A 13,597-nucleotide genomic window follows, 5' to 3' on the forward strand; every position below is an offset into this window, starting at 1 on the left:
CAAAGAAGAAAGGGGAAGTCCAGATGCACAAACCTGATACAGACACATCCACAGGCTCATGCTGTAGCTGTCAAGGTGCTTCTGCTACATACTGACTTGTGTGGATGAACACTAATGCAACCACTTATATTGTATTTAGATTCTATAAATTTGCAGCAGTCTTTAAACGTTGACATTACACTTGTCCTAATGATCTGTATCCAAAACTTACACCCACTGGGAGTCCAATGGGAGTGATACCATCTCTGGATGTTGCACATACTAAGATATTGGGAGCTTGAATAAATCACCTCTGTGACTGGCCTGTTCTTCCATTTTGTCAGTTTTCTGTTCCTTGTAGCTGGCTGATATAGCTCATAACCCATTAATTCTCTTTTCATCCTCCCATCTGTGCAGTCCATTTTAAAACATACCAGTGTGCCAATTCTGCTTTCCAAGTCTGGAATCACTTCTACAGTTTTGGCACAGCAGCATTATCTTGCCTTACATATTGAAATGAAAAATAAGCTTGAGTCATTGTTGTTTCAGACTGTCACAACCACCTAAAAATGTGTCACAAACAAAAGAAAAAAAGTCAGGCCAATTGCAATTTTAGTGATTTATTTGTACAATAGGAATCACACTGTACAAATACCCCAGCTCAGATGTAAATGCAAGAACATAAGACCTGCCTGACTTGATCATCCCTCAAACCTCACTGTGAGCTTAGACTGATGGAAACCAATATGACAAGGAAAAATAAAGCTAAAAAATAAATAAAGCAGCTACCTGCCAAACAAATAAACATTTACAGGGCTAGAAGAGACCTTTCCCAACTAAGTGCCAAAGCATACTGAAAATGTTGAAATTAAAAAAGGCAAAAATAAAAAAATCATGTGAAAGTTCAACTGTCCAACCTTTATGGCAGTGGAGCAATTATGGCCTCAGTTTAAATAGCATGTAAAAATGGAACTCACAGTAGACAAATACAGAAAAAAAGGCATATGGTGATATCCCTATAAGGTCCATGTGCCTATGCCACGCACACCACTTACATTTACACAGCATCCACAGACAATATTGTGAGCTTTTACACACATACGTCAAGACAGAGGACACTTTTCAATTAAAAAAAAAAAAAAAAGAAAAGAAAAGAAAAAAAAAGAAAGAAAGTGTGCTCCAACCTGCCCCATGTAGAACAAGTTTAGACAGCAATGTAGGTGAAATGGTCCATTTCAATGGCGTCTGAATTTTTCTCTCAAACAAATATCAATTTACATTCACTCAAAATTCCATTAGTAAATCCCTAATGTTACCATGTCAACTCAAAACCTCGTATAAAAATATAACAAAGACTGAAAACTGATGCACTCAACAAAAATATATCTACACAGTCTTAAATGTGAGGTGGGGGCTGAGCGACAAGGCCAAGAACAGCTCAAATTTCCATCATTTTATCTCTGGGGGGTAAGGAATGCATAAGGATCCTCTACATATCAAGTCTGAGTGGCTGCAGTCTTTCCCCTCTCACCAACAGTGACACAGTGAAAGCCACGGGTTCCATCAGGACCCCTTGGCAGCCTCATTACACCTGGTGGCAGGCCATCGGCGTTCTGGATCTTTCTACCCAGCATCGGACTGCCAACTGGACTGCTCTCCTGAGATGCCACCTGCTTGCGCCGCTGAACCCATGGGCTCCCTGAAGGGGTAAGGCTACTGTCCGAAGAGTAGTCTGCCCAGCGACGCCCAGGCTCAGGGCTCAGTCTGCCCTCGATGACTAAAGGAGACTTGTGGGAATGAGGAGATTTGCGTTGAGGACAGGGGCTGGCACGGGGACTCGACCAGGGACTGTTACGTGGGGACATCCCAGGACTCAGGTGATTGTTCTGGAAGCTGATGCCTGCAGTAGTGGGGCTGAGCTTGTTGCAGGACTGAGACTTTCTGGCCAGCCGGGGCGACGTCGGATTGCTCTCCGTCTCTGAGGAGCTGCAGGCCGAGTCGTCCCCGTGGTACTGAAGCTCTCGTACTCTGCTGTTGAGCGAGCGACTTTTGCGCATCCCTCCCTCCTCGCGCGGCCGTTCTTTGGGTACCTTCTTCTTAGGCGGCTTGGTGCCAATCAGGACAACTTTCAACCCCAGCGAACTGGCTCCTCCGTCCTCGCTCCCCACAGCTTCATTGGCTTTAACAGCAGCCTCCACCTCCTCAAACTCCACAATGGCACATTCCTCCATGCCCAGCTGGGTGTAGCGGCCGCTCAGCCTCTTCAGGTCAGCCGGCAGGTCCTTCCCGGGCTTCAGGACTCTGACAGAAGCAATGGCGCCATATGTTCCAAACGCTTTCAGCAATAGCTTCATCAGCTGCTCCTGCTGAGTGGCTCCTCCCTCACTGCCTCCATTATCCTTAGTGCCTCCTGTGAGAGCAGCCAGCTCTGGCCACCTGTGCAAATCACTTAACAGCAGCATGCGACTAGGCAATGACTCGCTGGCAAAGACTGGCACTGCGGACTTGCGTCGCACCTTCCGCCCCTCGTCGTTCAGCTCAAGTATCTTTGAGTGTCTTAGAGCGTAAGCAGTTGTTCTCCAGTCACGAGTCAAGTGCTTCACCTGCAAAGAGACAATGCTAGTGTTACATAGGTGGGACGCTGAGTGGTTTAAGAGGGCCATCTCATAAACACTAGGTCACTAATTTGATCCCTGTGACAACTTCTCTTTGTTTGAAGCATCAGTTGAAAAACATTCATTTAAGTCCATCAGCAGGATCAATTAGTAGTGTGTACCGCCTTCCTTTTAGTCATACTTCCTGAATCAATAACTGTACTGATGGCATTATAACCGATTCAACACAACCAAACATCCTGGTTTCATGGCATTATTCAATTTATCACTGTATAATGTGCCCATGTTTAAAATGAGTCACCTCACATTTGAATCCTTGTTTATTATAAAAATGAATGTGTGTGGGGAATCCGATAACTCGTGGAATAAACAGATAAAAAAAATAAAAAAAACACAACAACCAACAAATCTGCATGCATGAGCCTAAAGTAGCACCAGCTGTTGTGAATGAATGTGAGAATCTTATTCCATCCTCAACAGATAGTCATGTTGACACTAGAAACAGCCAATTTAAAGGAATCTCTTGCGCTTCAGTCCCTCCACAGACGGTGCTCTCAGAATAGGACACTCATTGGTATTCAATTCTCATGAGCCTCTGCGTCATTTGGAATTAAAAATGTCAGGCTTGGAGCTTTATCAAGGTTTCCATTTTAAAAATGCTTTTCTCCAAGCCTTGCTTTAACTTCATTTGAACATTTTGGTCAGTGTTCCAAGTATCTTGAATGCTGGTTTTGGTTGGACGCTATACCCAGTCGACTACCTCAGAAATATCAAAGTATAACATTAAAAAAAACATTAGCTACCAGTGGACTATTTAGCATATATGTACACTGTATTTTTAGCCTGTAATAGCAAAGACTGTGTGCAGTTTCTAGCCTTATCAGGACAGGTAATTAAAATTGATTTCTATTGTGCTTCCAGAGTATGCCTGAGTGCTTTGCAAACATGGTTACCTTTTTAAATGAGGTGAGCAACTTGACGCTGACAAACCCAAGTTTGTTGCGTCTGACATGTTTGAGCAAGAAGGCATCATGCTCCAGGTTCTCATCAGACAGGTAGTATTCAATCTGAACAACCAACTTTTGAATGAGTTCTGGATCTGGGGGCTGCCAGCTCTCCTCCTCCAACTCCCCTCCACTGGTCCCGGCACCGCTGTGTGTGGGAAGACAACATGCATCATGGTCAGCAGACTCTTCCCTAGTACATCATTGAAAACAGCAGATTGCTTCATATACTCAACTGCCAGCATTACAACTGTTACACATTTCATTTTCATTAATACAATAAGCCAGAGGCTTACAAGTTGTTGGCAGGAATACATCCTCATCCCTCTGCAACATGCTTGCGCTAAGAGAGATCGACTCTGCTGCTATTTGCTTCCCCTTTTTCACATTTTCCTTGCAGCAGTGACAAGCTGTGTCTCTAGCCATAGTCACCATGCCTCAGTGCCAGACCTCGACACCACAGTGCCCCACCAATCCTGAAAGTGCCAAGACCTCTCCATCTGAAGGGTGCAGAATCGCAGGCTCACCCTCCCACACAGAATATGGTAGCTCATCAAATCCACTTCACACGATTTACAAAAACTGGTAGAAACACTGCAGAGCAGAGACTTTAGGCACATTTTGATCTCAGTCAGACACCTGGCTGACGCTGTGAAGCAGTGCAGTAAGTTGGCCTGGCAGATTAGAGTGAGGGTCTGAATGAAATTTTGTGGGATGACTCATCACCTCCTCCAGCATCCTCCCTCCTTCCCTCCCTTGCACACCCTCAGTCAACAGCTTTCTAGCCGGCTGACCACACAGCTGGCACGAGCCCACAGCCTCCTCAGAACTTCAGATGAAGACAACCACAAGCATAAAAGAGAATACTGTCAGCCAAACGAGATAATCTAAAGATGTAAATTAAAGAAAACACAGCAAGAATGCTAGGGATACTGGAAATAGGCTGTGATTAAGTTCACTCTCAAATCAGTATTAAGTAGCACACTGTAACTCTCTAAAGGAATGTTACAGTAGCATGTAAAGAAAAATGACATTATGCACTTCCTCTCCCTGTGAGTTCCGGGCATGCTTCCTATCAGAGCTCGTGTGAAAATACATCCTGCGAGACAAACGTGTTGCAAAGCAAAGGTCTGCACAGGTGTTACAGAAGCTCTTTGTGCCAAACAGCCATTAAGGTGTAACCGACAAACAAACTGAAACGCTTGATTTGGAGAGAGCGATTTATTTTCCCCTTTGGCCTTTCTATCACTGACTCACTCTTTGCGCAACCAGTCCGAGTAGGGAACTTATAGGCCAGAGGATAAAAATAGCAGGCCATGACGCAGGGGAATTAGATTAAAGTGAAGGTGCCATCCTTTATCCTCAGGTGCCTGCTTTTCCCAGCACTGATGCTGCCTACAGGTGGTTAAACATTTTCCCGCCGTCCCACCCAGGAGATAATAATATCCCCGAGGTATGACTGTGAGGATTTACACTCCCAATTGTGAGCATCTATTGTCCTCGCACATTCTGATATTTGCTGTCTTTTGTTGTCGCTGTGATACACCTGTTGAGATTGTGGTTTTATTTGTACAGCATCTTTTTACACAACTGACATTCTTTCAGTGAAACAAAAAACAATACAACTATACCCAAACTGCTCTGCTCATGTGTTGGCTGTTCACCAAATGAAGTTACCGGTCAATACTGTGAAGCGATAAAATCCGACGCAGAAATAAACTGGTAGGGTTGCAATAACCTTGACAGCAAGAGGACAACGTTTCACTCACCCTCTAACCTCATTGACCCCAGTGTGTAGCTTACACTTGTAGCCTATTTGGGTGATAGTTTACCCCCAATCTATTGAACAAGACAAATTTGACAAATTCATGAAAGTAAAAGTCTTTACAGGCCAAGAGAGCAGTGTTTGTTTGCCCTTGTTGTTACCACATCATTTGCTATTAAGACTTAAAAGTAGTAAATAACTCAAACCTTGATTTGTCATGTCTTCCGATTTCGTCCTCGCTACAGCTGCCTCCAAGGAAGTCAATATTATTGGATGACAATTCTTCGGGTTCCTCGTCTTCCGCCGCTTGAATAGCTACTGTTATCGTGACTGTCCCCATCTCCTGCGAGTGCTGATCCACGGTGATTACCTCATCGATACCCTGCTCCGCCGACGCATCTGAGGCGCGCTCCGCTGGGTTCGGACTGGGGATCCCTGCGGACCCACTCATGTTCCTCGAATAAGTCAAGGTGTTTCCACCCGCTCCCTTCCTTTCCTCGGTTGTAGCAGCAGCAGCAGCGCCTCCCTGGAAGCTTGTAATCTCGCTCGACTCGAAGTCACAGACAGGATACGGGGTGCGTAAAGCTGCTCGACGCTTCCTCGGGCACCAGCGATGGCGGAGAAGCACCCAGGTGGCTCCGAAGACGCGCTCCACGGCTCGCCAGAGACCCCCGATCCAGATCCGACCCGACGGAGGGCCCTGAGGAACAGCGGGGTTTGTAGCAGCCAGCGAGACGCAGCCTGGACCTGGTGAGACCGAGGGGCTGGAGCCTCCTTGTGCTTCTACTGCCGCTGCCGCTGCTACTGCTGCTACTTCCTCATATGTAAGAGGCTTTCTGCTTTTGAAACGAGCTCTGGGATTGGGCCGCGGCAGCGTCTCTTCGCACTCATTCCCAATCCGCAAGCAAAAACTGACACAAAGCCAAGAGGGAGGCAAGAGGAAAGAGAGGCAACGCATGAAGGCGTTCACTAAAGCGTGCATATTTCTGTTTCTCTTTTTTTTCACACACAGATCGTTACACACGGAGTGTTTCTTTTTTTCTGTGAGGACACGAATGCCCCGTTCACATGTGTCTAAGTAGGGGAGCAAATTCGCATGTTCCTCTCTAATTGGGAAATTGTCGTGCCAAGGACTACCCCTTCTCTAAGGCCCTTAATTGGATAATAGGCTTTTTAGCGTCTTGTTGCACGCAGGAGGCAAGTGGTGCATGTGCCTGGAGGAAGAAGGAAACATGAGTGAATAGTAGCCTAGATCTAGATCATTGATGGCAAGTCAGGGATTGCAAAGGGTAGTAGCCTACCAAAGCCCCAGGTTACACATATGGGATCTATAAACTGTAGATTTGTGCATTCCAGATTTTTATTTGGTGGTTTGGTACACAACTCTTGACCAGGGCTTCCACCAGAACCATTACCAAGAAGGACCACCAAAAAAGTCTATACATTTTTCTCTAATCTTTTATTTTCATTATTTTATGTATCTATTTATCTGTCCTAAATGCTGTTTCAAAGCCTTTTCCACACTGCTTGGAATATAATTCTGGTTGATAAATAGGCCTAAAAACAGTTTTCTTGCCTAAAAACAGACATAGGCTATCGTATTTTTTTAGAGTATTGACTCTAAAGAAATATTAGAATCAATCTTAAAACCTCATTTGTACATAATTGTAGTAAACTCCCATGCAGGTCTGTAAAACCTCCAGATTCCTAGAAATAATCCTGAGGACATGACCTCCTGCTTGGCCTATAGAGATTACAGTGTAACTGTAGTAAAATAATAAAGTAAATTATGATGTTTTTCCTATCGGAGAAAGCCACTAGGACCTCCAAAAGAAAGTGTGGGGAGCAGGAATTCATTTAGAATCAGAGATTTCTGTCATCCTATTTAATGGCATACACAGTTAATTAGCAGGGAGCATTAAACAGTCATTTGAATACTTCTCTGTAGGCTATACCTCAAGTTCATTTCCTTTGCTTGTTGTTGGCTTCCATCCTAATAACTCTGTAAATCACCCATACCAATTTTGTTGGCTGTTGCCAGCCCTGCATGAAATGTCTTTACTCCCCGCATTGGCAAGCCAGGCTCACAGCTGGTGGGCAGTCTGACTCATTCTCTGCACCACATGCCATACAGTGCTCCAGTTTGTGGACAATGCAGCATGGGGGAGAGGGAGAGAGAGTGAGAGAGAGAAACAATGTGAGAGGGAGAAAGAGGGGGATAAAGGAATAATATAAAGTGTTTCATTTCTTAGTGAGGACTAAAATCATATTCTCTCAGGATCATTTCAACTGTTTCCAAAGCAAAGAAACTTGTTTGAAGACTTATAAAATCATGTCTCATTTGTGATCAGACATATTCTGCCTTGTTTGATTGAATCTGCACTACAATTTCCAGAAGAACAACTTGAAGCAATAAAATTACAGTATGAATCAATGTGCATTGTGAACTGCACTAGAGGCAACATGAGAATGGAAAGCACCTGCAAGTAGTGTTGCAGCCCACTTCCTCTTTTTAGGGATGGCTTCCCCAGTTTGACGTAGATGACTTCTCTAAGGTCCTCTTTCAATCATCTGTGCCCAAAATTTGTACAAAAAAAATCAACAAAAATGTACAAAAAGGGATATTGTCCACACTTATTTATGTCACTGGGGGTGTACAAATAGAGACACCATTCAGTGTAATACAATACCACAATACCACAAAGAAGACTCCAACATGTCCATAAATCAACACCTCTCTGACACATTCTTGACAAAAATTAAATAAGAGTATAACTTCATGAAGATAAGATATATTACAGGGTTCTTGTATCTTATTAGATTTATCTAGGTGCACTAATAAGCTGGAGACTCAGTCAAGCTTTACATGCCATTCTAAAAATCCCTCTCCAGGCATTTCCTTCTAATTCACACACTAACACAGCTTGTTCATTTTGCATAATTACCATTTCCCCACCTTTGGCTCCCACTGCACCCCCAGCCCTCCAAGGTGAAGTCTCTCTTTGAATTGCATCACCAAAGAAACCCCCCACCCACCCGCCTCTTTCTTCTGTCTGCAGTTTTTTTTTTCTAAGACAGCTTGGGCTGCAGTTAGTATTGAGATATTGTGATATGGGTTTATACAAATCAACTGAATTTCTCTTAAGTTATGCGATGACTCTGTTGTGATCTTAATTGCATATGTAATCTTAATAAATCTTGTAATCAGTTTGTAGAACAGATGAAACCTCTTGGATGAGTATTTAAACATCTTCAAGATAAAAACAGCAAGTCCAACTGGCTCACATAGTACTTCTAGATATTGTATGACCTGGAAGTCTGAGAATCTTCATAGACACTTTATGACACACTTAACAATATGTGATTGTGCAGTAGGGACTGTTATTTGCAAATTGAATTCAATTAAATTAAAATTAATTTAAATTAAAATACGGTATATGAATCTACTGGTAGTATAAGTAAATTAATTATAACCTCAATGCTGGGACCAATAATTCAATATCAATCCCTATTCAGTTTTTGCTCACTGCAAAAATGACTAGTCTTCATGCAACATCAATAATTATGTGACATCTACATCATTAGCACAGGTTTAAATACATGGGACCCAACCACCACCAGTAAAGAACCAATAAAAGTCACTTGGATGAACAGCACATCCAGTTCCCTTTGAGGTAGTAATTCTTGATGTAAGATAGAAGGAGACCTATTGTGTTAAAACCTGCTATGTCACTTGCATAGTTGCAGTAATTGTTGCTGTAAGCAGGGGGTACAATAGTTGTAGGCTAACATTAATATAAAGGCCACAGAGAGAAATGTCTACAGCAGTTTTAATAAAGAATTTTTGAATACTGTAGGTCACTGAAAACAATAGTTTTTTTTTTTACTCTTAGAGGCCCTCCTCTCTTTGTCTGCACAGATTGACATTATTGGTATGAGAACATGGCAGATGGAGGGGGCCTTGGTAACCAATCTGTTTTCCCCTTCCTTGTGTGTTTCCTCTCTCCATGTTTGAGCAGTTTTGCAAAAAATGGGGGATGGTTAAATTACCCCATGAGGAAATGTTAACATCCCTCCATCTCTTGCAGCTATGTTGAATGGAAGGCTGTTTTGGCATGTGAACTAATCAGTTTCAACCTTAGATATATCTTGCATTAATTTAATTGATTAAAGTAAAGAATAAAAAAAAATCCCTTCATTCTTCCTTTTTTATTTTGTCAGGTTACTGGGGGAGTGGGTTACTGTGGACCTATTGAACATTACAGTCAAACCTGGTTATTCTTTGGATTCTTTGCTATGGGTATTCTTTTCATACTGAATGTTTCAAATAACCCAGTGCTATAGCCACCCTGGTTTCCTACAGCTAAAGTAATTCTTATATAGAGGTTGTTGCATAAATAATGAATTGAAAGCTTGAAATCATTAACTCAGAGCTGTAAGTAATATCCTTTTCCCTGTAACTGTGGCATGACATACATCTTTTCAGCTCTTGTGGATAAAAAAAAACAAAAAAATCATATGAAATGGATTTAGTGACTGTCACTCTCCCAGTCACAAATGCACACACACACACACACACACACACACACACACACACACACACACACACACACACACACACACACACACACAGTTTGTAGAAAGGAGCAGATATATGACACTGATCCATTACTTATAATGTGATAATATGTTTACAAATAATGTCCCTGTTTTTACATTTGCATATCCTCTGCCAGTCAAAGTAGGGGTTGTGCTGTGCTGCTGTCAACAAATCAGCACTCCTTAGTACAATTACACCATGTTTATGTTTGCATTGCTTATGATAAAAAAGCCACACTTGTATATATTTGCTGTTCTAACAAGCAGCATATCTCATATCTAATTTCCACTACTACATTTATCCATCTCACTGCTAACAGATATCCTTAAGAAAAAAATACATGTAAATACACATGCAATAAATGTCACACTTACACAAGGAGTTCTTTTATACACTTTGTGGTGCAACCTGGACACAGCATCAGTGATGAACCTGAGGTTATCAGGTGACTCAGGTCTTAACATCAGACACCCTCATCCGGCCGATGCAGCAGGGATTATCAAGCCCAAAACTTGTGTCCAGGTAGCGCATTACGCCATTACGCTTCTTCAACCAGAGCCAACGGGAAGCCTTTTCAGTGGCTTCCAAGATGTTCCTAATGACTCTTCTTCTTTGCAGTCCACATATCCCCAGGAGTCCACTTCAGCTGGCTCACAGCAATTCTACCCATTCTTCCAACAATCAGCTACCAGATCTGCATACCTGGTTCTCTTCCTTTCTTGCGCTTCCTCCATCCGACCTTCCAGGGGGACAGTTAGCTCTAGCAAAACCACTTGCTTGGTTGCCATGGACATCAGGACCATGTCTGGCCTGAGTGTGGTCGCTACAATGGTGTCTGGGAACCTCAGTTGTCGCCCTAGGTTGACCAGGAACTGCCAGTCTCTTGCTGTTGTGAGCAGTCCACCCTTGGCCTTTGGCCGGGGCTGGGGCTGAGGCTTCTCCCCTCCTTTTTGGGTGTTACTGCTTACTGTAGCTGATGCCAGTGCAGTTGGTGTTTGCTACTGCCTGCAGAACTTGGTCATAGTGCCAATGATACTGCCCCTCTCCCATGGCCTTTGGACAGCAGCTGAGGATGTGCTCCAAGAATCCCCTTTTCTGGCAGAGTTGGCACGCAGGTGAGTTTGCCAGACCCCAGCTGAACAAGTTGGAGGGGAGGACATCATACACTGACTGGGCCAAGAACTTGAATCGGTGTGGTTCTGCCTTTCAGAGTTCTGCCCTGGTGATCTTTTGGCCGGTTGTATGTTCCCACTTGGTCCAGGCCCCCTGATTGCACATACCCACCATTCCTCTATAGCGAGCTTCCTCCACCTCTGCACGTACCTCCTCCTGGATTAGCTTTCACCTCTCCTTTCCTCAGGATTTACTGTAACAAGGTCTTGAAATGCTCCCGAGCCCGGCCCGACCAGTTGCCACAGTGCCCATCAGGATGCTGTGCTGCAACCTAGCCTCAGCCTGCTTAACTGCCTCCTGCACACGCCACTTCCTTCCTGTTCTGATCTTGATGCCCACTGAGGGATCCTTGGTGTCAGCAGAATCTTGGTAGAGCAGGACTTCTTTGGCTCAGGTGACCTTGAACTCCTCTGCCAGACTGCTGAAAGGAAGCTGCAGCTTGGTGTTATGCCCGTACAGGGCGATGCTGCTTAGGCTCCACAACAGGCCTACCCATCCGCTCAGGGACTGGCTGATCTTCCTTTCGAAGCCCTCCACGATGGTGACTGGGGCTTTGTAGATTAGCAGTGATCAGAGGAGTCGAGGCAGGACATTCAGGCCTTGAATTTTCCAGGAAGCCCTGACTTGGCCACTGTGGAGAGCCAAGTGTTGAGGTCATCACTGGTTGCTTGGCATGCTGCTGTGTCCTTCAGATTGCTGGTGAAGATCTTAACCAGGCTCTTGACTGGCTTTTCTGTCACAGATGGATGGATGTCTCCCAAAGAGAGGCATAACTGGTCAGTTATTCTTCCTTTCCTGAGGACCAGATACCTGGTTTTTGTGGGCTTGAAGCTTATTCTTGCCAATATAAGGAGCCATTTACGTCCTTGAAGAAGCCACCTGTATTCAGGCACTGATGTTGTCGTTACCATTAGGTCATCCATGAACACTCTGATTGGGGGTTATTGAGTGCCAGATTTCGACAAGGGACCTCTGTACTCTGCTTCCGCAGACTGCACAAGCATATACATGGCCTGTGCAAACAGGGACACAGAAATTGTGCAGCCAGTGATGACATCCTTTCTAGCCAATGACACACTAATGTCGAAGTCCCAGAGGACACCGTCAGACTAAAGTTGTTGTAATAGTCAAGGATGAAGTTTCGGATCTTCTCTGGAACATGGTATTTAGTCAAGGGTGATTCTGTTAGCTTGTGTGGGATTGATCTGTAGGCATAGCAAGGTCCAGCCACAACACTGCCAAGTCTCCCCTCCTTTCTCACACCACTCTGATCAGTTGGTTTACCACACCTGTGTGTTCTATGCATCCTTGAACACCTGGGACTCCTCCCTTCTGCACTAAAGCATCTATGTAGGAGTTCTTCAGGAGAAATCCCGTTGATAACAATCTGGAAGAGGGTCTTATATTCCACACTGAGGATTGAGATCATCCTGAATTGCTCAATGTTGCTTATGTTCTCCTCCTTAGGTATCCATACGCCTTCTGCATATCTCCACTGCTGAGGCACCTTTCTTCTTCCTCCAGATCACCCTGTAGATCTTCCAGGTGACCACTACGTTTCTGTCCCAGTAGCTTCTTCCTAAATCCAAATGGATTTGCAATTAAGGCACTGCACTTGTGGGCCTTCTCCTTGCCCCTTCTTCCTGTGCCACTCAGTGTGCAGAAGGGTGATTAGATTTTTTCTTACCGCGCCTGGAAGTTCTGCCAGGGCTGCCTTCTCTACCTCATTTACCTTTCTGTACTGGATCTTGAGTGTCCTTCACTCTTGTCTAATTTGGGTGATCTTGACCTCCTGTCAGTTTGGATTTGGTCCTGGAGTAGTCTCAGTGGCCCATTGTTTCTCAACACTGAGCCTCTCTGAGGCGATGCTGATTATGAAGGTGCTTGTTGTCTGGAGCCTGTGGTCTGCATCCACATCTTCACTGAACTGGAGCCACTCTGACTCTTGGCAGCAGTCCAAAAACCTGATGATGTTCTGATGGTCTGCTTTGGGGTGTAGCTCATGGATCTTGGAGGTTCTGGGCACTGTGGGGTGTCTTCGGGCCTAGCTCCTCCTCCGTCTCACCAGGTTCTGTATCAGATACTAGCACTTCTCATTGCACCACTTGCACCTTCCTCAAGCAGCCCACCTTGGTCTGGTGGATCTTTAGACCTCTTGGGTTTTTGTAGACCTTGCCCCCTCTGCAGACTGCACTCGTAGTTGTTTGCTCATTAGCTTCGGTTGTTACCAGTACATCCGTCTGTTTGGGGTGCCCTCTCAGGCACCCCCGGAGGTATTTCTCTGAAAGGCTCTTCGTAGCATATTTGTGGGTGCTCCTTCTCAAGAGCTGCAGCTTGGTGTGCTAAACCTCCCTGCCCTGGGTGCTGTCTCTCCAGGCTGTCCACTGTCTCTCCAGTCGTCACCACACTATTAGCAGTGGTCATCCAGCCTTTTCCTGGAGGTCAATGGCATCACTATACT

The 13,597-nt window shown here is 44.6% G+C and overlaps 1 protein-coding gene across 1 annotated transcript; it reads right to left on the minus strand.

Annotated features, from left to right (window-relative positions):
- Positions 1–583: 583 nt before the first annotated feature.
- larp6a (La ribonucleoprotein 6, translational regulator a) lies at positions 584–6,609 on the minus strand. The gene is made up of 3 exons (XM_042424718.1): positions 5,570–6,609; positions 3,548–3,746; positions 584–2,582 (listed from the first exon to the last, which is right to left on the minus strand). The coding sequence occupies exons 1-3, from the start codon at positions 6,343–6,345 to the stop codon at positions 1,476–1,478; spliced, it is 2,082 nt and encodes a 693-aa protein (XP_042280652.1). The 5' UTR covers positions 6,346–6,609; the 3' UTR covers positions 584–1,475.
- Between the last annotated feature and the right edge of the window lie 6,988 nt (positions 6,610–13,597).

Source organism: Thunnus maccoyii, chromosome 1 (assembly GCF_910596095.1).
Source record: "Thunnus maccoyii chromosome 1, fThuMac1.1, whole genome shotgun sequence".
Taxonomy (NCBI): Eukaryota; Metazoa; Chordata; class Actinopteri; order Scombriformes; family Scombridae; genus Thunnus; species Thunnus maccoyii.